The 23,244-nt window shown below is 44.4% G+C and overlaps 2 protein-coding genes across 2 annotated transcripts; both read right to left on the bottom strand.

Moving 5' to 3' along the window:
* Positions 1–406: 406 nt before the first annotated feature.
* On the bottom strand, positions 407–8,584 carry lmnl3 (lamin L3). The gene is made up of 11 exons (XM_034526467.1): positions 7,514–8,584; positions 6,837–6,993; positions 6,134–6,259; positions 5,849–6,019; positions 5,639–5,764; positions 5,060–5,280; positions 4,758–4,977; positions 3,747–3,854; positions 3,514–3,630; positions 2,923–3,030; positions 407–696 (listed from the first exon to the last, which is right to left on the bottom strand). Exons 1-11 carry the CDS (start codon positions 7,915–7,917, stop codon positions 661–663), a joined length of 1,794 nt encoding a protein of 597 aa, XP_034382358.1. The 5' UTR covers positions 7,918–8,584; the 3' UTR covers positions 407–660.
* Positions 8,585–10,976: 2,392 nt separating this feature from the next.
* Positions 10,977–11,940, bottom strand: LOC117751140 (cyclic nucleotide-gated cation channel beta-1-like). Its single transcript, XM_034562718.1, has 3 exons — positions 11,767–11,940; positions 11,571–11,675; positions 10,977–11,528 (listed from the first exon to the last, which is right to left on the bottom strand). The coding sequence occupies exons 1-3, from the start codon at positions 11,938–11,940 to the stop codon at positions 10,977–10,979; spliced, it is 831 nt and encodes a 276-aa protein (XP_034418609.1).
* Positions 11,941–23,244: the final 11,304 nt, after the last annotated feature.

The raw sequence follows: 23,244 nt of genomic DNA, 5'->3' as shown, positions 1-23,244 counted from the left end.
TTTAATAAATGGAAAGATGTCCGAGTGAAATGACACCCAAACCAAGCTGGTCACATTCTCTAAATGTTCCAGAAAGGTGCTATAAGGCTGCCGTTCTCATCTCAAGCACAAGGTACACCGGACCAGTCTGTACGGAGATCATCTTTAAAGGATTAAATGTTGCCGCAACTGTGTAACGTATTTAAAATAAAAAACAAATTAAAAAAAAGACACTTTCCACAGCATCAAGTGTGTCACTGTGCTCATTATCTACGCTTTACAAAATAAAGTAAAAAAATGTGTCCCGTCAGTTAAGTGCAGTGTGATTCTCAACGTCTTTTCTATCCTACTTCCTCCTGCTGCTATTAAATTGGTTTATCAAGTGTCACTGTGAACTCTGACATTCACAGCTGTTGTAATGCATTTTGTAATGAACGGTCTTTAATACTTTGCGCCAGGTGTCTGACTGCACCATATCAATAACTTTATTATGCCAACAGTTTTATTTCACACACAAATCTAAAATTAGAGCAAATCAAGACAAAGCCCACATCGTCTGCTGCGGTACGAGCCATGAAACCAGAGAGGAATACTGAGGTTGACGCTTCACAGGCAGACCGAAGTGTCAAAGTCCTGCTGCAGTTTGGGACGACGCTGGAAGGTCAGAGCGGACCGCAGCCATCACATGATGGCACAGCTGGCCTCCTTGGATAGATCCTGAAAGCCAATAGCAGCGTCATCATATTTATCAAATACACAATTACCGTCACAGGATACATGCTGCTCCGTTTAGTGCTGAGCATGCGGTGAGGGGAAGGTATGCCACGCGGGCCTGGAGCAGGGTGTTACTGATGAGGAGCAACAAACATGGTGGACAACGGGAACGCCAGCGCAGTGGATTTGGATGTTTTCTTTTTAGTGGAAGGATTGTTTAGTAATGAGTCTCAGGCATTTGAAACCAAACTCAAGCCACTCTTTGCTTTTGGTAGTATTCACTTACAGGGAATTCAAAGAAAAATGGTAGTTAATTAGTATGGCACATTTCTTCATTGCTGCATCCTTTGAGTCTATGAAATTAAACTACAAATTCATTTTTACTTTTTATAACGAGTCTCAGAAACAAGTTTATGATATTTTCATGAATACTACCTGATTTTTTCCAGGTAGAAACAAAAAAAGGAAAGTATATTGCAGCTGGGCTCTGTATTAGACTTATTTGGGCAACTTAAATGAGAATTACAAATTGGACCAATAAGATATTAGACAGACGATGAGTCAGATCCAAACAAACTGCATCAAGAGAGCCGTATTGCATAATGTTCCCATGCACTTGACTCATTTAGATGATGATCCTTTATGCTGCGTACTGTATGTACGCAGCATAAAGGATCATCATCTAAATGAGACTTGCTTTGATTAGAACAGAAATATACTTTGGATTTTGCCGTTTGTTTGACCATCACTGAGGGCAAACAATGAGCACAACTCATTTACTTTGAAGAAACAAATTGGTGAAAAGTGGTTCAAATGTTGGCTGGGTTGAAGTTCCACGTTGAGTAAAATTCTCGTTTCCAGAGCTTTTAAAAAGCTTAAGGCGGCATGAACCTCCCTCAAGACCTAATTTATTTGTACACAGTTTAAAAAGGAAACTGCATACACGAGTGGAAAAACAGGATTAAGGCAAATATTGCCACAGGACACAAGGCATAAATCATTTAAACATCAAATGAGTGGAACGCGACTCAAGTGATGAACAGAGTTCACCCAAAATATCCAGAGACTTAAAACACCCACTAGTATCCTGGTTGATTTAGTTATGCCAGTAATGTGTTGCACTTCTCCTATCCTGGTCCCTCATGAGTCATGGTAACATCATATACCCAAAAAGAAACGCTGGGATACTACCGAGTATGTAAACATGGGCTGGATTGGCCGCACAAGAGGTCATTACATCCATCAGCATGTAATATTTAGGAAGGGCGCCCTGGGGCCTGTACCACAGAGCGCGGTGTATGGGATAACCAGCTGTTCGGCTTTTTGGGAGGTGGGGTTGTACATGGTGAAGTAGTCGGCGCCCGTTTTAAAGCCTCGAGTTCTGCATTTTGCCCGTCGCCATCTTGGCTTTTTATTTCCAACCAGTGAACTGAGGTGACGATATTTGGAACGGGAGGAGTGACCCGTCAATCAGTCGCCACTAGCAGCCTTTTTTTTCTTTATGGTGCATTTGACCGACCGAAATGAAAGAGCTTCATGTCATTTACTGCGAATGCTACATCTAGAATACTTTCACTGGTTTCCTTTGGACAGCTCTTCATAAAGGAATGTGTGACTTTGGTCAAGCTGAACTAACGTTAAAGCATCAAGTTGCACATTTAGCCCAACGGTTTCTAGAGCTGATAGATGTCAACACCATGAACGGGATTGTGTTAGCTTAAATGTTTTCCGTTTCATCTCACATCAAGTACTCCACTCATTGATCCGACGAGGAAGCTGTTGGGTTCAATGGAGCTGGTTAAAGTGAAACTTGTTCAACCTGGACCCCATTAACCCTATTCTTGGGTCCAACTAATCATTTCTGATTTATTGGGTTGCCCCATCATTTACATCCACTTTAACTGCTCACAACACGAGTTCAAGCACTTTAAGGCATGTTGTTGAATAAAACAAAGGCCGGAGCCAAGCCAACACGTTGGAAACAAGCCATGCATCTTTACACAGAGCCGTGCACACCAGGTACACGTGGACGAGCAGAACCGCCCTCCTCACCTGTACAGCACGCTCAAGACACAGAACAACACTTCCTCTTCTTCCTCTTTGGCTTCAGTGGAGGCAGGGAAATAAACGGACGTCAAGTTTCATGTACTAAAGCATGTCAACCAGTTTCTGGAGGAGCATTCACACCGAGGTTACGGAAGTCTAGTTTTAGACTGTCGTCGTCTTTACCTGTCTCCGAAAGTGCTGGATGTCACTGCCCACAACGTATTCCTCATCAAACTCCAGGTCGGTCTCCTCACCTTTGTCCTGCATGTACACCCGGTGCTCGGACATTTCCTGGGAAGGGATCACATGGAGTTACATCCAGCATTGGACGATTATACAATTATTATATTCCAACATCTACAGCCAAAGCAACATTGTGTAATTATTGTTTGACAACACAAAGATACATTTTAAAGTGCGATTCAAGCCAGAACATTTTAACATAACGTTTAAAGTCTATATGTCACAATATGCTTAAAGGTCCCCATTCAACAGGGTACATCCTCTAGCTGGTAAAGCATCATCTGGTCATCATTGACATGAACAGAATAAAAATCAATCAGTGGCCTCTGAATTCATTTAAGTTTGTAGCTTTGATTGAAGAGATGAATTCTCTGCGGCGATATACTCATCCATAAGAAAATGGACTGGTTGTTGGATTCTTTTATTAGTTTAGATACCAGCAAGATTTATTCCCTTTATTTCTATGAATCAAAACGTATTTTTCAGAGTTGGGTGCGTCCCCAGACAGAATGCACAACATGCTCCACTAACCTCATGGTTGGGGTCCAAAAGAACCACCCTCACATCAGTGACAGGGCCCCAGCTCCTGTGGCCCTGCAGAACCAGGTCCCCAGAAACAGCCTCCGCCTCTTCACCTGCAGCCCAGATCTGACAAACAGACGTGGACTCCATCTCATTACACGGACGGCCGTTAAACTGCTCAGCGACTTGTCGTCCGCCTAATGAGGCGTCCCTGCAGCAGGAAGTCAAGTTAAACTACTCACTGTGAGCGTCTGCCCAGCAGCCAGGAGGCAGGAGGAGGGGATGTGGAAGGAGAGGTCTCCAGAGTCTGGGTACAGCCTTCGTACCACCCAACCACCAAGCGGCTGCTCCTGAAACGCAGAACAAGGAAATACAGTCGAGGAGCAAATCAAATGTTTTGGAGTCATAACTGAATAATTGGGGGAATAAAATGTGTTCTCGTTCAGACTTTTCAATCTGGTGCAACTCAGTCACATTTTTTGGGAGTTGGTCAATTGGTACAGTTATGGTTCACATTGGGCTTTTTGCTGGTCTGGCTAAACAAGAAAAGCAGGTTACAGTCTTCTGCATAATTGTTAAAAACGAAAATAAACCTGCAGTTCAACGTCAGACTCTTATGAACACAAGTCGGTTGTATAAACAAACGGGAGCACAATAACCATTACAAATTAATGTGTGGAGAGAACGACAGCTGCTCTGCTGCTGGAGGACGAGAGGAATGGCACATTTTAAAGGACCCAAACGGGCTTCATGAGGATCTACATCATTTACAGCCAACTGTGGGAGAGGAAACATTCCACTAAGAGATTTATATTACCGTACGAGCGACTTTATAAGTCTGACGAAAATAGGGATGCTTAGAAGTAGAACGGCATTGAACCGCTGTGGTCATTTGACTAGCACAACAAAAGAGATCTTTGTTGGCACGTCAGTGGATCAAGGAAGTGACACAGAGAGGACGGCTGGCTGGTCCTTCTATGCAATGGGATCGAGGCCACCAGCCCACTGAGGCTTATTTTATGCAACCAGTGTAGCAGTGAAGAGGAATCAACTATTCCGCAGTGCAACGCAAATTATTGATACGGAAAAGTCCAAAAGTCTTTTTGGGAGTGGTTCCTGATCCGATGTGAGGTCCTGGGACAGGGATGTCGTACGTGTACAGATTGTAACTACATCTGTAATTTTGGGCTATACAAAACAAACTGAAGTCAAACCTATAAAGAACCGATGGTCCAGCTGCATTACAGCCTTACCGCCTCAGAGTTGTTCTTCAGTCGGACATATTTGCCGGCCATCTCGACCTCCGCCACGCTCACGGCGGCGTGCTCCGCCGAGCGGCTGGACATTTTATAGGCGGGCGAGTTGCCCGACTCCCCCTCGTGTTTCCGTTTCTTCCCTCTGAGCTTGCGGCTGCCGTGTTCGTGAGTTCGAGATATAGCCGTGTGCTGGGAAGGGCTGGGTGACAGCTGCAACCTAAGAAAATGACATTTGGATTCACTACCAGAGATCCAGGCATCATGCCATGTGTGGAATTACAACCAGATCACAGCCAAACCTCTGCTCCTCCACCTCCAGCATCTTCCTGTAGGCGTTGATCTCCATGTCCAGAGCTAGCTTCACATCCAGCAGGCTCTCGTAGTCCTCCAGCTGGGCGAACATCTGGCTTCTCATAGTCAGCAGCTCCTGCTCCTTCTGACTGAGTCGGTGTTGCCAAACCTCGCGCTCCCCATCAAGAGTCCTCTCCAGCTCTTGAAAGCGGCTCTCCAGGACCAGTTTCTGACAGACGACAACGGTTAGCATGCGTTGAAGAAACAGCTTGGAGCAAATTACTTTCAGCCATTATTAGCTCACAGTTTAGAAATTAAACTCAGATTAGTTTTTAGAAGTCAATGCCAGGAAAGTTTAAACCTTAAGTTTAATTGTGTGGGACTAAAGCGGTAGTTTCCCCTTAGAAAACATCTTATTTTAGCGGAGCAGGTGTCCGATCCAGGCGGTCCTGGAAGCTCGGACGACAACACCTGCTGCTTCATTTTAAATCCATTGGAGTCGCATAAAGAGACAGAAGCGTTGCCTCTGTATGATCAGAATGTTACAGATGCCCCTTGAACAGATACGTTCATGTTTGTGGCCTCACATCCTTCTGGTACTGCTGGAGCTGGGAGCTGAGGCTCTCCACTCGGAGCTTGGTGCTTTCCAGTTCGTCTTTGGTGGCCGATGCAACGTTGTTGTTCTCCAACGCGGCCTGCTGGGCATTCTGCAGCTGGAGTGCAGAAGAAAAGAAAAAAAAGAAGTTAATATCAGAAAAAGAAAATAGTCAATACATTTGGAAACTGGGCACCAGTACCTTTGAACTGAAGGTCCTGTCGAGCTCTTCTTTGTACTGCTGCACCTGAGACTCGTGGTCCTGGCGGAGCTGCTGCATCGTGTCGGACAGTTTACTCTCGAACTCTCTCCGCCGCCCAGAGTCCAGCTCCACTAGACGAGTCTCATGACGGCTTCGGATCTCCAACAGCTCCTTCAAAATATTAATAAAAGCCACAGAGTTGTGTGTGTGTGTGTCAGCCTGAGGCAATGCAGACAACAGTTGGGAGTTAAGATGGCCAGCTTCATGGCATTGTGTGTGTTTTACCTGCTCACTGATGTTCCTCTGGAGTCCCAGCTGTTCTTTGAGGGTCTGCACCTGGTTCTCAAAGTCCACCCTTCTCAGGATCTCGGAGCTCAGCTGGTTCTTGGTGTCTGCCAGTGCTCCCTCTACCTAGTGACACCCCCCCACCCCAGACAGTTGGATCATCTGAATATATTGGCTTCATCTCTGAATTAGTCAAAGTGACTCAACAGATGGCCTTTTGATTGCCCCTCTTCCAGACACATCACAATGACGGGCGTGTGCCGTTCCAGAGGGGAACAGACTTAATCACAACACTGGTTCATTTAGTGTCGCACTTTATAAATAAAAAACTAGGCCAGGTGAGCAGTTTTTCCTGATCCGATGTGAGGTCAAAGGTCAGAGGATGTCGTATGTGTACAGATTGTAAAGCCCTCTGAGGAGTTACATTTTGGGCTTTATAAAATAAACTGAATCAGGTCAAGGACGTAGGAAAAGACGACTGTCGCGCTCTGAGAATACAAACATGAGTTCTGGGTCATTCCACTTAGTTAGGAACCTTCCTAAGAAAAAGAAAAAATATTTGATATATAATATACTATTTATTTACGCTAAATGTAATTTACCACAACACTTTCTAATCTCACAAAAGGGGGTGGGACTGTAAAGACCACACATGCACATGAGCCCTGTGTTTCACCCAGCATGCCATGTTGTCAGCTCATACGTTCTCCAGCTGTCCGCTCTGGTCCGTGAGGTCGTCGGTGAGCCTCCTGTTCTCAGACAGCAGCTTGGTGAACGCAGCATCCTTGGAGCTCAGGCTGGCCTCGGCTTTCCTCCACTGGGCCAACGCCGTCACCAGGTCAGCCTCCTTCTTCTGGTTCCTGAGTGGGCAGAGCATGGGGACAATCATGAGCATCACAGAAGACAACCGGTGGTCCTTTCATCATGGTAAACACCACGTAGGTATGGAGGTGCCTTGGTCACACAGGGCACTGCCCAACTCTTCACTAAGGATTACATCAACCTTATTCTCTTATAAACTCAATGTCCCCAAACAGGGGGACACCATCCGTGTGGTCTCCCTGCAGTCTTTTTGCTTAGTGTGTTTCCACGTGACCAAAAAGAGACCACAAAGTTCAGAACGAGGAATAAAACATCTGCTGTGGGTAAGGAGGGAAAGTGTAGAAGGATTAAATGTGAAAAGAGGAGTGCAGGTCTGCAGTGAGCCAGCTGTACTAGTCGTAACACGACCGTCCTGCAGGGCTCTGCCGTGGAGGTCTTCCTGGGACCCGCAGGTGCGTCAACACACAACCGCATTAAATGAGCCCTTTGAGCGGAGTCTGGCGTTAAGCTTCCCCGGCCCCTGCGTGCTCGTGTGTGGCCGTGTCGTCACGCTGCTACCTGGCTTGGAGCTTCCTGTACTCCTCGCAGATGTTTCCATAGTCGATCTGCAAACGGGCCCTTTCTCCGGCCAGGCCGTCCAGGGACTTCCGGACGTCGGCCAACTCCTCCTCGTACAGCCGCCGAACGTTGCCCATCTCCCGGCTTTTAGACTCATCCTTCTCCTCCAGCTGAAACAATATGGAGGACCGTTCATTCTCCAGCTCCTGGACCCGCTGGATGTAGTTGGCGAGGCGGTCGTTGAGGCGTCGGAGATCATCCTTCTCCTGGATGCGGTACATGCGGGTCGGGCTGGTGCTGGATGCCTGCAGGCTGGCGGCTGCGCTGCCGCGGCGGCGGCTGGAGGAGCGGCTGGCGGAGCGGCCGCTGGAGGCGGCAGCGGGGGTCGAGGTGGCGGAGGCCATGCTGGTGGTGGGCGGTGACGCCTTGGAGCCCGGTGACTGGAGCCCGGTGACGCCTTGGAGCCCGGTGACTGGAGCCCGGTGACGCCTTGGAGCCCGGTGACTGGAGCCCGGTGACGCCTTGGAGCCCGGTGACTGGAGCCCGGTGACGCCTTGGAGCCCGGTGACTGGAGCCCGGTGACGCCTTGGAGCCCGGTGACTGGAGCCCGGTGACGCCTTGGAGCCCGGTGACTGGAGCCCGGTGACGCCTTGGAGCCCGTTGACTGGAGCCCGGTGACGCCTTGGAGCCCGTTGACTGGAGCCCGGTGACTGGAGCCCGGTGACTGGAGCCCGGTGACTGGAGCCCGGTGACTGGAGCCCGGTGACGCCTTGGAGCCCGTTGACTGGAGCCCGGTGACGCCTTGGAGCCCGGTGACTGGAGCCCGGTGACTGGAGCCCGGTGACTGGAGCCCGGTGATGCTGTTCAGTCGCTTCTGTAACGGTGGGCCGCAGCGGGGTTACGTTGACGGGACTGCCAGCCACACGAGCCTGACAGTAGCTAGGTGGTGGATGCGGTGATGCTCAGAAAGTAGTCCTGTAAAGGTCCGGTCTCCTTGGCACGTGGAGGACCTGGATCTGGTCCCCCTGCTTGTTAAGGACTCCTTTTCCTGCCTTGACGACGTCCGCAGCTGAAAGTAATTACGTTTGACGAGTCGACGCGCTGACAGAGGAGTGTAAAGAGCGCGAAGTAATGTTACACTACGCAATACATTTCCGGGGGAGATTTTCAAAGTAATATGCAATTCAAATTTTTTTTTGTGCGCGTGTGTAATACCCACAACTATCGAAGTAACAATTCATATTGTATTGTAAAAATAAAAATATATACATATATATATATATATATATAAGGTTGATACTCATTTAGTTTGCAAAACATCCTTATTGTAACCTACATGGCCTATTATTGTCCCCATGGACTTTATGTCATGCTCCAGGATGTTTACTATTCTACTACTTTCAACATAAATTTGCTTGTATATTATTTTGCAAGTACACATTAATATCTTAAAATACAGTGGCCATAACACATAGAAAATGGTATGCTTCCAAAAAGTATAACCTTTTATGATCACTATCACAAATACATACCAATATCAAATACATTATTATTTGCCTTATTATACAGGATAACTTTTAAAAATAACAATTGAATTATATTTCACATATAAAGGATAAATTGAGTGAGCTTAATCCTGTAAAATTGGGTTTGGTACAATATATATTGTGCTTTGGACCTGTACTGCTGCCTGTAAGTATACATAGTGTGCTCTTAAAACTTAAAAAAAGATTTTACCACTCAATTTTAACTTAATTATTTGACAAAATATACACAGCACATGAGAAGAAAGACAGGGATATAACTGATGAGTTAAAGAAACTATAAACCTGTACAAAGGTAATAAAATATAGATTTTTAAATCAAGTGATTTATAATATAAATAGTGATAGAAAATGAACATGTTAAGCACTGAGAAGAAAGGGAAGATTTGTGAGATTTCTTCGAGACAAATTCGGTGGTTCCCATTTACAATATCAGATATGTTACAGGTTCAGTTCTGTATAGATTGATTTGCAATATGACACAGTAAACAGTATAACTGAGTGCAGTTCTAAATATTGGAACATGTAACATATCTGGCATTGTAAATGGGAACCACTGAATTTGTGTGGAAAGAATCTCACGAATAAAAATATTTCCCGGACGACCTTTACTTTGAAGGCAGAACTGGACAGCTTCCGTTATTTTCTTTGGCGTTCCTCGTTCGAGCTTGATAGAAGTGGGACTCCTCCAGGACATCAGCTGATAGAGATGACTAGCCAGAAGTGTGCAGCTGATGTCACTCATCACAAGACGGCCTTTGTTCGTCCTCATCTTTTTAATATCATAAATATTATTGACCCCATGTGTATAAACCGACACACGTTGTGTTTAGGTAAATGTCTGCGGGTCTGAACGGGCTCCGTGAAAACAGGTGCGTGCAATATTGTGACCACATCAGCTCACTTACTTTTATGACACATTTCAAATGTAGTGAAACAAAGTGAAATGTGTGAAGTCATGATTGTGAAGAGGATAATTATCCTTTTTATTCCCACATTTCTCTTGAAATGCTGTTGCACGTGTCTGGATGAAAGGTGGCGCCAGACCTCCATCACACACGTTTTTTACTAGCAGGATAATAATAATAATAATACATTGTATTTATATAGGGCTTTTCAAAAGCCTCAAAGACACTTTACAAACATTAAAACCATCATAAAAGAGCTATACAATTAAAAACATAGAACACACATTAGTCACAGATGGTCATTCCGTTTGGACAATGTGGCATTCATCTGTTCATATAGATTATACAATAAGCTATATTTACGATCTGCCTCTGAGTGAGCACACTGGCTGTCATATTGACTGGTATATGTGGTTTATATCTACCGTATAATTGCAAGTACAACGCCATCTTTCAATACAGCGCACAGATGGGGACCTTGAGGTCATTTGCTGACTGAAGCTTTTTGATGTATTCATTAGTCCAAACCAGTCCCTTCATACACTGCCAGCTTCTATTCTTCACCTCTTAATAAAAGCCTTGGAGTGGCGGTGTGTGTGTGTGTGTGTGTGTGTGTGTGTGTGTGTGTGTGTGTGTGTGTGTGTGTGTGTGTGTGTGTGTGTGTGTGTGTGTGTGTGTGTGTGTGTGTGTGTGTGTGTGTGTGTGTGTGTGTGTGTGTGTGTGTGTGTGTGTGTGTGTGTGTGTGTTGCCGGCCCAGTCCACACACACACACACACACTTTGATCCCCCTCTCGATGGTTGGGCGCTCTGTTTCTCTGAACTATATAATCAGGGTGTGTATTACACTCAGGTGAATGATGGACGCTGACAGGATGTGAAACCGGTCCACTTGTGATGTTGAAAGTCTTGAACTCTGACTTCCATTTCAGTGCTCAGCTGTTTCTGCATTTAATTGTGTGTGTAAACCTTAGTGTAAGTTACTTTTAGGACCAGGCTGGACATACTAAATATTCATGTTATTGGCAACAATCCCAGAGTCTTTGTGCTTTCTCGTCTCACATGTGTCCATGGATCGTGATTGTGTCTGCTTGGAACCGGTCCTGCCTCTTGGGTCCTTCCTCCTGGGTCCTGCCTCTTGGGTCCTTCCTCCTGGGTCCTGCCTCTTGGGTCCTTCATCCTGGGTTCTGCCTCTTGCGTCCTTCTTGGGTCCTGCCTCTTGTGTCCTTCCTCCTGGGTCCTGCCTCTTGGGTCCTTCATCCTAGGTCCTGCCTCTTGGGTCCTTCCTCCTGGGTCCTGCCTCTTGGGTCCGTCCTCCTGGGTCCTGCCTCTTGGGTCCTTCCTCCTGGGTCCTGCCTCTTGGGTCCTTCCTCCTGGGTCCTGCCTCTTGGGTCCTTCCTCCTGGGTTCTGCCTCTTGGGTCCTTCCTTCTGGGTCCTGCCTCTTGGGTCCTTCCTCCTGGGTCCTGCCTCTTGGGTCCTTCCTCCTGGGTCCTGCCTCTTGGGTCCTTCCTCCTGGGTTCTGCCTCTTGGGTCCTTCCTTCTGGGTCCTGCCTCTTGGGTCCTTCCTCCTGGGTCCTGCCTCCTGGGTCCTGCCTCTTGGGTCCTGCCTCCTGCCTCTTGGGTCCTTCCTCCTGGGTCCTGCCTCCTGGGTCCTGCCTCTTGGGTCCTTCCTCCTGGGTCCTGCCTCCCGGTTCCTGCCTCCTGCCTTGGCCCTGCAGAAGCCCATCCTTCTGTATGAATTAATGCACATTACTAACTTTGCTCCTTCTCCAGTCTTTTTGCTTTCTCTCCTCCCTGGTTTACATGGATCATGGTTCTGTCTGGACCCAGGTCCTGCTTCCTGTGTCCTGCCTCCTGGGTTCTGCCTCCTGCCTCTTGGGTCCTTCCTCCTGGGTCCTGCCTCTTGGGTCCTTCCTCCTGCCTCTTGGGTCCTTCCTCCTGGGTCCTGCCTCCTGCCTTGGCCCTGCAGAAGCCCATCCTTCTGTATGAATTAATGCACATTACTAACTTTGCTCCTTCTCCAGTCTTTTTCCTTTCTCTCCTCCCTGGTTTACATGGATCATGGTTCTACTGCTAGTATCATTATGTATATTATTAGTTGTATTGCAGTTAGTATTGCCAATACCATTACTGCTTTAATCATCTTAATTATTCTATCCCCTGTTGCTGTTACTTTTGTTAGTTTTAACTTCTCCATCGTCCCCAAAGGTTTCTTCCCTTTTTCTCCATGTGAAAGGATTTCTTAGGAGTTGTTCCTGATCCGATGTGAGGTCCTGGGACAGAGGATGTCGTATGTGTACAGATTGTAAACCCTCTGAGGGGGATTTGTGATCTGTGATTTTGAGCGATACAAAATAAACTGAATTGAATTGAATTGAACAACTCCCTTAACAAGAATGAGAAATGTGTTCATCTGTCTCTCAATACTTTTTGACTTTCCTGTGTGGCACTCAGCCCCGAGCACAAGAGTAGTAAAGTGTACTTAAATAACATTTTTTTTAAACAATTGAAAACAGCTGATCGTAGTAGTTTTCAGCAGATGTTACTCAAAGACAAAGTGTATTTCTTGAGGTGGATGAATCCATATTTGGAGCTCTGGAGTATGTGTGGTAGGAACATGGATGGTAAATGATGAGCCCTGCTAGTCTACACACCACATGTAATTCACCCATTCACACTCTGATGGTAGTCTACAAGGTGCCTCTATCCACCAGGGTCAACGAAGCACTCCAACCGCTGACCTTCTGATTGAAGGAAGGCCCGTTCTCCCCCTGAGCCACGGTGCACCCATAAGGAATACCATATATCATGTTTTGATACACACATACTGAATACAGCAGCATTTTACAAGTTGTCATTGTTTGAGGTGTAGCTTCACAAAAAGTATATACATATATATAACATACTAATTATACATGTCTTTTAAAAAAAAAAAAACTCTTCTATATCATGTTGTATTTGTATTTCTCGGTCTCCAGCACATCTCTTCTGCTCCTCCATATCACATGGCACGGGGTTGGTCGTCAGGCTGGGCTCCGCAGCGATGCGTCAAGCTACCAGAGACAGACCAGGGTGCAGCCGGAAATGAGTTGAATATCCCTTCAGAATTAAAGCATGTAAATTACCATAGAAAGTTGAGATACACAGAAACAAAAATGTAATCTTAGATTCTTAATCAGTAGACAAACCAATTTAAAAAAAAAAAATGTAATTCCCCAAAATGATTAGGGTCATTGGCCTCCACATTGATATGAAGTGATAGAAAGCCAATACTGACACATTTTGAGCTCTGCAGATTAACGTTAAATGTGTGCTCCAGGCCACAACAGCTATCACTAATTTGGGGTTGGATTAGTTTATTTATTGTGACAGCCCCGAGACCTTCATTGTTTGGATAGGTGTTTGTATCAGTAAGAGAAGGGAACAACAACGGGGGTGATTCACAGTGAAGTATGTTCCCTCATCGAATAGTGTTTCCTTCCCCTGGTTTGGGTTTGGGATAGGGGGAAATGTAGTTCATGTAGGGGGGGGGGCTTTTTCACATCAAAGCATTTTCACATCAAAGTGTTTATACATCACAAATGACATGGAAAACAAAAGAATAAACCTGGGGATGCAGCCTATGTTAGCTGTCACCACCAAACTGAATGGGCTAACCTGCTGAGTAAACTACCCCCTCAATCAGCAGTGTGTGTATGACCCGAGGATGGAAGGGATCTACCACACACACGTCAACTCTGAACCCACATTGATTCAATTCAATTCAGTTTATTTTGTATAGCCCAAAATCACAAATGTGCACAATCTGTACACATACAACATCCCTGTTCCAGGACCTCACATCGGATCAGAAAAACTCCCAAAAACACAGAAAAAACCCTTTCATGGGGAAAAAAGTGAAGAAACGTTCAGGAGAGCAACAGAGGAGGACCCCTCTATCAGGATGGATACAAGTACAATAGAGAAAGAACAGGTTGAATTAATTAATACAGACAGCATGACAACAAGACACGTTAAAGATCAAGACATAAAGGAAACAAGTTCAGTGAGCCAGCAATCAATCTCTCTCACAGTAGCCTACAGATGGATGGTGTTTACTTTAGATTAGATTAGATTTGACTTTATTCATCCCCAGGGGGACATTTCTTGAAGCAGCAGCAAAACATTTTTTACAAATATACAATACAATAAAATAGAATAGTAGGGCATATTACATTTAAAAATTAATTAATAAAGGAAATGAAAATGTAAAAAATAAAATAAAAATGAAAGTGTATACAGTATATCTAAAGTATAAAGTTACAGAGGAGAGAGATGAATAGCTTCAAATAAATATGTAAATACATGAACACATGAGTCACGTCAAAAAATAATAATAATGAGTACGTTCGTTTGCATGTGTTTTACTTTGAAAGGAATGAACGGAAGCTGTCTGTCTGTGCGTGACTTGACTCTAGCCCCAAGTTGTGTGTCAGACGGGTTGTCCGCCGCCCGGAGCCTGGAGACACTTTACCGGAGACCCGCTGAATCTCCTGCGACACCGCGCCGGTCTCTCTCTATCACTTTTCGGACGCGCCTGTGTGTTTGACTCGGGGCGTGGACGCCGGGGGACCGGGGGTTCGGTGGAGAACCGCACTGTTTGTGGAAAAGAACTGATGTTGCATCTCCATAAGAGCGCATAGGTAGCGCAGGACATCGCCCCCTCCCCCCGCACCCCTCCCCTTCCCCTCAGAAGGTAAGGTGCTTATTTCGCTCCCTCACGAGCCCTCACGTCAGGCGTGAAGCGCCCCGGTCCCCGGTCCCCGGTCCCCGGCGGCTCCTTGTCGCCACACTCAGTCCGCCGGGGCTCGGCGCTGCGGATGAATCCGCGAACAGCAGCGGCGCGTGCAACGCGTAGAAACTTCGAAAGTCGCTGTGAGCTCTGCACGCGCTTCATGTTTACTGGACGCAGGTGGATTCCTCCGCCTGCAATAACTCCGTACTATAGTCCTGTAACAGTCCTCAGGGCGTGCAGTGTGACACTGGCGGCCACGATCACCAGATGGATGGGACGTTCCAATTGGTTTCATTATTAATCCCATCAATTAATCATTAATAATGCAATCTAAAAGCCTGAAACGCCAAACACAATCATTCCAAATAGATGTTTTTATATTAATAAGAAACAGAAAATAAACTCTCCTCTATGACACTGTAACTATATTTGATGTGTGCTTTTTCTTTGTTTTAAATATTGTCGTCAACACCAATCATTGAGTTAGTTTTCATTAGAAATGCAGGAGTACACTCTGGTTCTCTTCTGCAGTTATACTTTGTGGTTATGTCATTTTGTTGGCGATGCTGTCGATTCGAAACTGAGAGCATAAGAAATAAAGGAGCAACTTTATTATGACATCATCTTGAGGACACATCATCTGTAATAGGGGTAATAGTTCACCTTGTATGGCAGCTGGATCCGTCAGAGTTCACGCCAGAGAGGTGGGGTCAAATTATAACACACAGATGGCTCGGGGACCGCCTTTACAGATGATGTCACACATTTTAATGTGCTGTATGTTGGAGAGACTAAACTGATTGGCTGGGTGCCCTCACGACCCACCCCTACTCGGCGTCTGATTGGATGTACCCTTCTACGTTGCTCAGTGCTAATGTTAGCCTAGCTATGATGCTAAGTGGCGCTACAAACGAGTCTCAGGAAGAGAGCTGTTGTTCCTGTAGTCCCAACGTAGCCCACCGGTCCTATGCTAGTTCATCATTAAATACACTTCTGAGAATTATTGAGGGGAGAATTGTGCAGTTTTTTTAATATTGGCAGTTTTACGAAAAATGTATGTCAAATCAAAAATTTGCTCCAGCAATTGTGTTAAATGTTTTCTAAAACTGCTAATCGACAAAGTAATTAAATTGCCTCAAAATCTCAGCAGCGAATTTGATGAGATTGCATATGAAACATCGTGTTGTTCGGTACGGGTAGCCTACCAATTTCGGGAACAAAGGTTCCCATCCTGGGCCTGTTTATTTCGTAGCGCTTGTTACCTTTGAAGATAGGCAAAAGTTAGCGTTTAGAAATGACCTGGTAGAGCCAATCGGACACAGAGTGGCCAATCGTAATGTGTGACATCATCTGTAAAGGTGGGATCTTTCAGACCGAGCACATCTGTTACCTGCGTGATGCGTTTGTGGCCCGTCCCCAGGAACAGTGCTGGAGTTAGAAGCACATGTTGCGTAGTGGCCAAAAGGTGGAATGACAATTTAAAGTTCTGTGCCGCGATACCATTTGTCCTGAAAAGACTTTCCCCCATAACATTTCACTGGGGAAGAGACTTCTATAACTTAGCTGGATTATATGTTTTGGGGAAAATCAACTTCCCAGTATGAACACATGATTAGCCCGTATTTAAATCATTAGGTCCTAAAAGTTATAAAATGCACTAATAACCGAATGCAGAGTTATTTTCATGTGAATGAGCTGCAAAGTGAGGCTGGACTGAGGTCTGGGTGTCGGGGTTAAAAGAAAGGCTAGTGTGCTGGCTCAATGGGCCCCATGGATCAGGCTCTATGGAATGAAGGCTGGGACACGGTCTTGAGCTTTGTTGTACCCCTATGAGCTTACGTCTCCTCTTTCAACTCTTTTGTCCAAAAAGATCATTCTTTACTCAGAATCCTTTCATAAAATCAACTGACTTTTGAAAGAATTGTCAAAATTGATGCAGACATATACAATTCTGGATATGACATCCCATATTGCAACCTACCGGTAACATCGATGTCTTATACACTGCACAAACTGTGTCACGATTTGGACAAGAAAGACTTTTTAGCAAAGCCAAGATAACCACTGTGACATCATCAAGGTTGTTTTTAACACTCCTCCAGGAACGCAGAAGAGGAACTTTATTATTTTAGTTCATTGTTTGCTTACATTACAATTACAATAGCTGACAAATATGTCTGTATCCGTGATGTGGCTCTGGATTGGTTAGTCTCCTATCTGTCTAACAGGTTCTTCTCTGTTAGGACTAGATGCCTCTTCCCCTAATGCTCTTCTTTTGACCCCCATGGGTCTCTTCTGGACCCTCTCTTGTTTACTGTGAACATGCCACCCCCTGTTGCCTCGCTGAGAGGAAGAACTTCCTGTAGTTTCTAATTACCCCTTCTGACCCAGCCAAAGCAGCATCAACACTAATCTAATGATGTTAATAAAGAGGTCTGTTACCTCTCGGTGTACCACTTGACTTAAAGATGTCTTTTGATGCTCAGACGAGTAACGTGGTGCTTCGTCCAACTGGGACATTTAACTAAGATCAGGTCATCCATGCTTTTATCTCCTCCAGACTTGGCTAATGCAACACACTTCATTCTGGTATCAGAGGACCAAACATCCAAAGACTGCATCTAATAGCAACCACTGCTGCCAGGATTTTAACTCCATATCAAACCAGCTTTTATTTGTATTTATTGTATATTGTTTTTATATTTTTTTTTACTATTTGCACAATTGTTGCACTCTGCAACTGTTTCATGGATTCTGATTTCTTCCTATATTGTTTAATTATGTGGGACCGAGCACACCCTAACTACAATATAGCCATCAGATTATACATGATGACATTAAAATGTTTTTTTTTAAAGTATTCAATTGACTTCTGACTATAGAATTAGCTACTATATATACAATAAATACAGAGCTAGACCGTGAAACTGGCAATACAAAAACAAACGTGATACTGATTACTATCATGATATAAAGATTGTATTGCTTGTTTATGAATCCTGAAATGATCACTCTCCTGCTTGAAATCCTCTAGCACGACCCTACTAATGGTTATAGTCTTGACTGACTGAGATGTGGGACTAAAGTTCTGTATCCTCTATTAAATCTCTTCTTAAAACTCACTTGTTTTATATTTTCTGCTTGTGGTCTAATGTAGTGGAGAAACATTTTAACGTGATGTGTCTGTGTTCTGCACACAGGTTGGGGCTCACCCAGCTGTAGAGAGACCCAGACCTCCTGATGAAGATGGAGTCATTTATCTTCTGGAGGGCTGTCTTCATCTTCTTCACGCTTCCCTCTGTCCAGGTACTGAAAATAGATGGATGGATGAATGGATGGACAGGTGGACGGACGGACATGAAAGATAGATAGATAGATAGATATGTAGGTAGGTTGATAGATAGATAGATAGATAGATAGATAGATAGATAGATAGATAGATAGATAGATAGATAGATAGATAGATAGATAGATAGGTAGGTTGATAGATAGATAGATAGATAGATAGATAGATAGATATGTAGGTAGGTTGATAGATAGATAGATAGATAGATAGATAGATATATAGATATATAGATGGATAGATAGATAGATAAATAGGTAGGTAGGTAAGTATATAGATAGATAGATAGATAGATAGATAGATAGATAGATAGATAGATAGATAGATAGATAGATAGATAGATAGATAGATAGATAGATAGATAGATAGATAGATACACTAGATGTACCTATATCTACTGACTCTATGGCATATTGGAAACACCTTCGTAATCTCACAGTGTACTTCAAACAGAAACTCTTATTATATCAATTTTTGAATATTCTTTGCTGTTATGACCTGGCTCACATGGCGTATCATCACAGTCTTTGGTGAATCAAATGAACGTTGACCCAATTAGAGGACCCATGTCAGGGTGCCTGCTGCTGCTGTCAGCCCCGTGGCCTAATTTGATCTCCCCAGTCCGAATCTAATAGTTGACCCAGGTCAACAGGCTGCCGGGCAGCTTGCCGGAGTCTCTGTGCATGTGTATCAGCTGGGCTGAATGTCACCTCTTTATATGAAGCAACACTGAGCGCAGGATCTTCTCTGGCAAATATAGCAGCTACTTAATCCCCGACAACGTGCTGCTGTGGAGCTGCTTTGCATGATCGACCCAGCAAAGACATCTTTATTTGGACGCCGTTTGTTTATAAAGGCCCTGAACCCTTTGGAGCTGCAGGAATATGTCCTCCATATATTTTCAGGGCTGGGACTTGCTGTTGTGGTGAGCGGTGGATTCTGTTTGAAGTTTGATGGTTTGGATGTTCTCTGCTTTTTAAAAAAGTTGATTCACCCCCTGAAAGAAATAATGGTGTAAAAGTCATACATTTGGAGTGTTACAAGTCAAAATATTGTCCCGTAGTGATCAAACCCTTATTTAAAGTACTCAGTATGCATTACCAGCACACATACAAAATCAATAAACATACATGAATAAAAGGTGAAACAAATCTAATTATTAACTTGAGAAGCACACAGAGAGCGCAGACCTCCATCAAGGTTACCCCTTGGCCTTTGATACACCCTTCCACCAAGTTTCATGAAAATACATTTTTTTTTCTGTAATCCTGCTGACATTAATTTGACAGAAAAATGCAAATTTGCAGGATTCCGTGAGCAGACGGTTACATTCTATGACTAACCACTGTTATTGCTGTATGGTGTTATTCTATTTTTAAACTACTGTACAATTATCTCTAGTGTAGTGCTGAATGTCATTTGAATGTGGAGCTCGACAATACATTTAATGTGTGTGAATGTGCGATTGTCCTCGTAACACAAGAGACTGTCCAAGATGTAAAAGATAACAGCAGCATGTTCAGGTCCAGGCTAAAAGAAGCAACTAACTAAGGGTTATAAGTTAGCACATGTAACAATGTTGATTTATTTTATGGTTTTCTTTTCCATTATGTGTTCTTGAAAATGTTGTGTGTGTGTGTGAGTGAAAGAAAACTCTTTTAATATTCCAATTAAGGATGTTGCGATATAGAACATTGATATTACGTTTATTGTCAGAGGAAATATCACTGTTTTCACAGTTATTAACCATAATACTTCTGGTAATTACAAATATTCATTATCATCCTCAATTACTTTTCATTTTTACAAAATTCATCTATTTTCAAATGATAAGGGAAATAAAAAAGATTATTATAAGATGCTGAGACCTTGTGTCAAATAAGTAATAATTCTCTTTCAAATATCATTTCATATTGATGTGAAAATATCTCTTATTATATATTATATTATTATATATTATATGTTATATATTCTAATTATATATTATTTATTCCAAACTACATTTTACAAAATCGGAACACATTTCATTTTCTTTCATATAAAACAAATTTGAACTGAATGGAGCTAAATGGATCCTCCATATTGAAGCTCAACAGCTGTCAACGTTACCAGCTCTCCTCTTGCCCTTTTCAATATATCATTATGACTAGCAACTAGAAAGTATCAATGCCGATCTCCAGATCACATATTTTTACTTAATATAAACGATTGGCAGCTTTTTTTCCTCTATGATGTTTATGTAATTCAACCACAATTCACATTAATCCCTGGCCATGTACGGTATCCAAAAGGCTCCCACACTCCCGATTTAAGGCACTTTTGGCGGATATATTGCGTTGAATGTAAAGACGGTGCCAGTGTGCATCAAAAGGATTAAAATAGAGCTTTTTCATCCAGGGTAGGAGTCTTTCTACAGAGGTCCAGGCTAAGCCCCCAATGTCCTCAAACCCGGTGTGTTCGTCCCCCTCTAGCACACCAACAGGAGGCCGATGGAGCTAATATTCTGAAAGAAAAGGTCATAACGCTGGTATATGTATTAAATGTCAGTGAAGAAAGTTCTATAATAAAGCCTTGGAGCGCCCAGGTGGATGAACTAGTTAAAAAAGTACCTCCCAGTCAGGGAGACTCTTGTCACCCGCAACGAGGCAGGGCTTATTTCATTGGTCAATGCTACACCTGGCATTCTATTGGTTGATAATAATTTAGAAATATAAGAGCAGTAGACTTTTCAATGAGAACTTGAATAAAGATACCAATATCTGTGTAAACCACTTCAGTACATAAACATTACAAACACAAATCCTTATGCAGGGCATTACAAGTGTGCTAAAATCTACAAAAATAAGGGTTTCACACAGTGGACTTCCTGAAGGACTATGGCAAGTCTGGCCAAAGCTTCTACCGTTGCCACGGTAATCAGCATCCAAATCACGTTTTGTTTGTTATATATGTATCTCCCCACAAAGTCCAAAATACAACATTTAATAAGGAACAGTAATTCCACATTATTCATGATGCATCAACAGCAAAGAGGGGCCCGGGTTTGATTCCAGGGTGAACCCTGCCTTCACACAATGACAGCTGGGATCGGCTCAACTACGTGCCCCCGCAACTCAAATAGGAGGTTTGGACAATGTAATGTATGATTATGAAGTATTATGAGCTATTCTCAGACGGATACTGCTGTTTGTTGTGTGTAGAGAGTGTGCGTGTGTGTGCTGTCCAGGGTGCTGAAATGCAGCGGAGGAGATCGATAGACAGACCAAGTCTCAACAAAGCCAGGTATTAGGCCTATGTGTTGGCATTGCCATTTATTCATCTGTTCATTGGTCACGTATGAGAACATGTGTTTTCTGGGCTGATTATTGCACATGTTGTAGCTGTTTTCCTTTCAACAGCTTGTGTTCTCACTGTCATCTGTCCTCCTGTTTGAATGCACAGGCCTACGGGGGCTCATGCCCGGTGGCTCCACTAATAAAGACACACCGTTCGGGGCTTTTTACTCCCACGCAGACTTTTCATCAGCTGTGTATCTGACTGACATCGCTTTCTCTATCGGGTTGACGCCTATCGGATTGACGCTTGTAAAGAGACAGAGTTGTGTGTGTGTGTGTGTGTGTAATGGTGCATGTGTGTGAGATGGATTGCTACAGCTGGCCTGCAGTGAGCCGGCCTGGGCCTTTTGGTGACGCACTTCATGTAACTAGTTTATCTGCCTGCTCCTTTCCACACCAACCTCCTTACATCATCCATGTCCAGCTGGACATGGCCGACCCTTCAGAGGGATATGGAGGGATTAGCAGAAAGAAAAGACCAGTTAGATAGATAGACAGGTGTTCCACCCTGCCTTCCAACTAGTCCCCCCCACACACACATACACACACACACACACAGGCCTCTGACCTTACTCTACCCTCACTCTGCTACCTGCCAAGCCTTATCGCACACCTGTGTATGAGCTCACATCTGAGAAAAAGGCACGAGTTGTGCACCGTGTGTTGTGTGCATATGTGTGTGTGTGTGTGTGTGTGTGTGTGCGTGTGTGCATGTGTGTGTGCTTGTGGGATTCCTCCATAATTGAACATGAAAATGGAAAAGCTGCTGCAGCCGTGTCCGCCTGCAGTCGTAGATGCTCCAAGAGAAGTGTGCTAGCTTTAGGTGTTTGCTTCTTTATTCTTTTGGCAATAATTAGATCATGTTCTGAACGTTGGAATTGACTCACCAGTCTTCCTGCGTGTTGTACATTGGTCAGACCCCACTGGCAGAGGTTCAGTAAGACACTCACCATGGCAACAATTCAACTTTATGTCAGGCACATGGGTCCATATCAACAACAATAACTAAGTGAGCGTGTCTCTGCAAAGGTCAGAGGATGATCTTATGTTCACAACAGGGAGCTCAGGACCACAGGATAGCCCACTCCTCTGTTGGTCGCCGTCGTGTCCTTGGGGAACATGATGGTCTTTGAGGAGGAGTGGAGGAGTGTGTCTCATTACAAAGTTCATGTAACTCCAACTCTCTCCTGCTCTTTCTTGCCTGGCTGTGAGCATCAGACTGTTTAAGTCCGTCCATTCGATCTGCTCCCGTGCTTCACTTTGCTCGTCGTGCCCTCCGTGTGCATACCACCACACACAGATGCTGCTGACACAGCATGGAGGAAGCTGCATGGTATTCTGTGCTGGCACTGGACCAGGTACCCAGACTCGTTTTGGCAAACTTGTATCAACACATCACACGTTCCACATGAAGGGTAGGACTCTGGACCATCTGTTTTCTCAATTCTCTCCCACCATGCAACAAGTCACATCACCGCCACCATCTCCATCCTTACAGAATACTATCAAGTGGTACGGGGGCCAGCCAGGTCAGGCCTCGGACTGTCCAATGAGAGGCTGCGCTGCTGGACTCACTGATTGATTTAGACTGGGAGTGTTTGAGTCGCTCTGATTCAAAAACCCTGCTTTGAAAATAAAATGGGAGAAAAGAGAGAAATGACAGCGGAACGCAGTAAAATAACACTTACATGACCTGACTGTTTCCAGTCCCACAGAGAAGTACCATGGAGCTCCTCCACCGGCTACTTCTGGTATCTAAGCGCAAAGTAAAGTAAATAATGACCGCAAGTTTAAGGAACGACAGTTCGGGCTGTCGTCGTCTCCCCTCC

Source organism: Cyclopterus lumpus, chromosome 3 (assembly GCF_009769545.1).
Source record: "Cyclopterus lumpus isolate fCycLum1 chromosome 3, fCycLum1.pri, whole genome shotgun sequence".
NCBI classification, from domain to species: Eukaryota; Metazoa; Chordata; class Actinopteri; order Perciformes; family Cyclopteridae; genus Cyclopterus; species Cyclopterus lumpus.
The sequence above is the reverse complement of the archived record's forward strand: the minus strand, read 5'-3'. Positions and strand labels throughout refer to the sequence as shown.

What these genes read in the sequence shown, in the direction of transcription:
- lmnl3 (XM_034526467.1), bottom strand. Translation starts at nt 7,917, where the DNA reads ATGGCCTCCGCCACCTCGACCCCCGCTGCCGCCTCCAGCGGCCGCTCC. An exon ending in TACAGGAAGCTCCAAGCCAG is followed by an intron (nt 6,994 to 7,513) that starts GTAGCAGCGTGA and finishes CTGCCCACTCAG; the next exon opens with GAACCAGAAGAAGGAGGCTG. An exon ending in AGAGCGGACAGCTGGAGAAC is followed by an intron (nt 6,260 to 6,836) that starts GTATGAGCTGAC and finishes GGGTGTCACTAG; the next exon opens with GTAGAGGGAGCACTGGCAGA.
- LOC117751140 (XM_034562718.1), bottom strand. Translation starts at nt 11,940, where the DNA reads ATGGGCTTCTGCAGGGCCAAGGCAGGAGGCAGGACCCAGGAGGAAGGA. An exon ending in CAGACAGAACCATGATCCAT is followed by an intron (nt 11,676 to 11,766) that starts GTAAACCAGGGA and finishes GGGCTTCTGCAG; the next exon opens with GGCCAAGGCAGGAGGCAGGA. An exon ending in AAGGACCCAAGAGGCAGGAG is followed by an intron (nt 11,529 to 11,570) that starts GCAGGACCCAAG and finishes AGGACCCAGGAG; the next exon opens with GAAGGACCCAAGAGGCAGGA.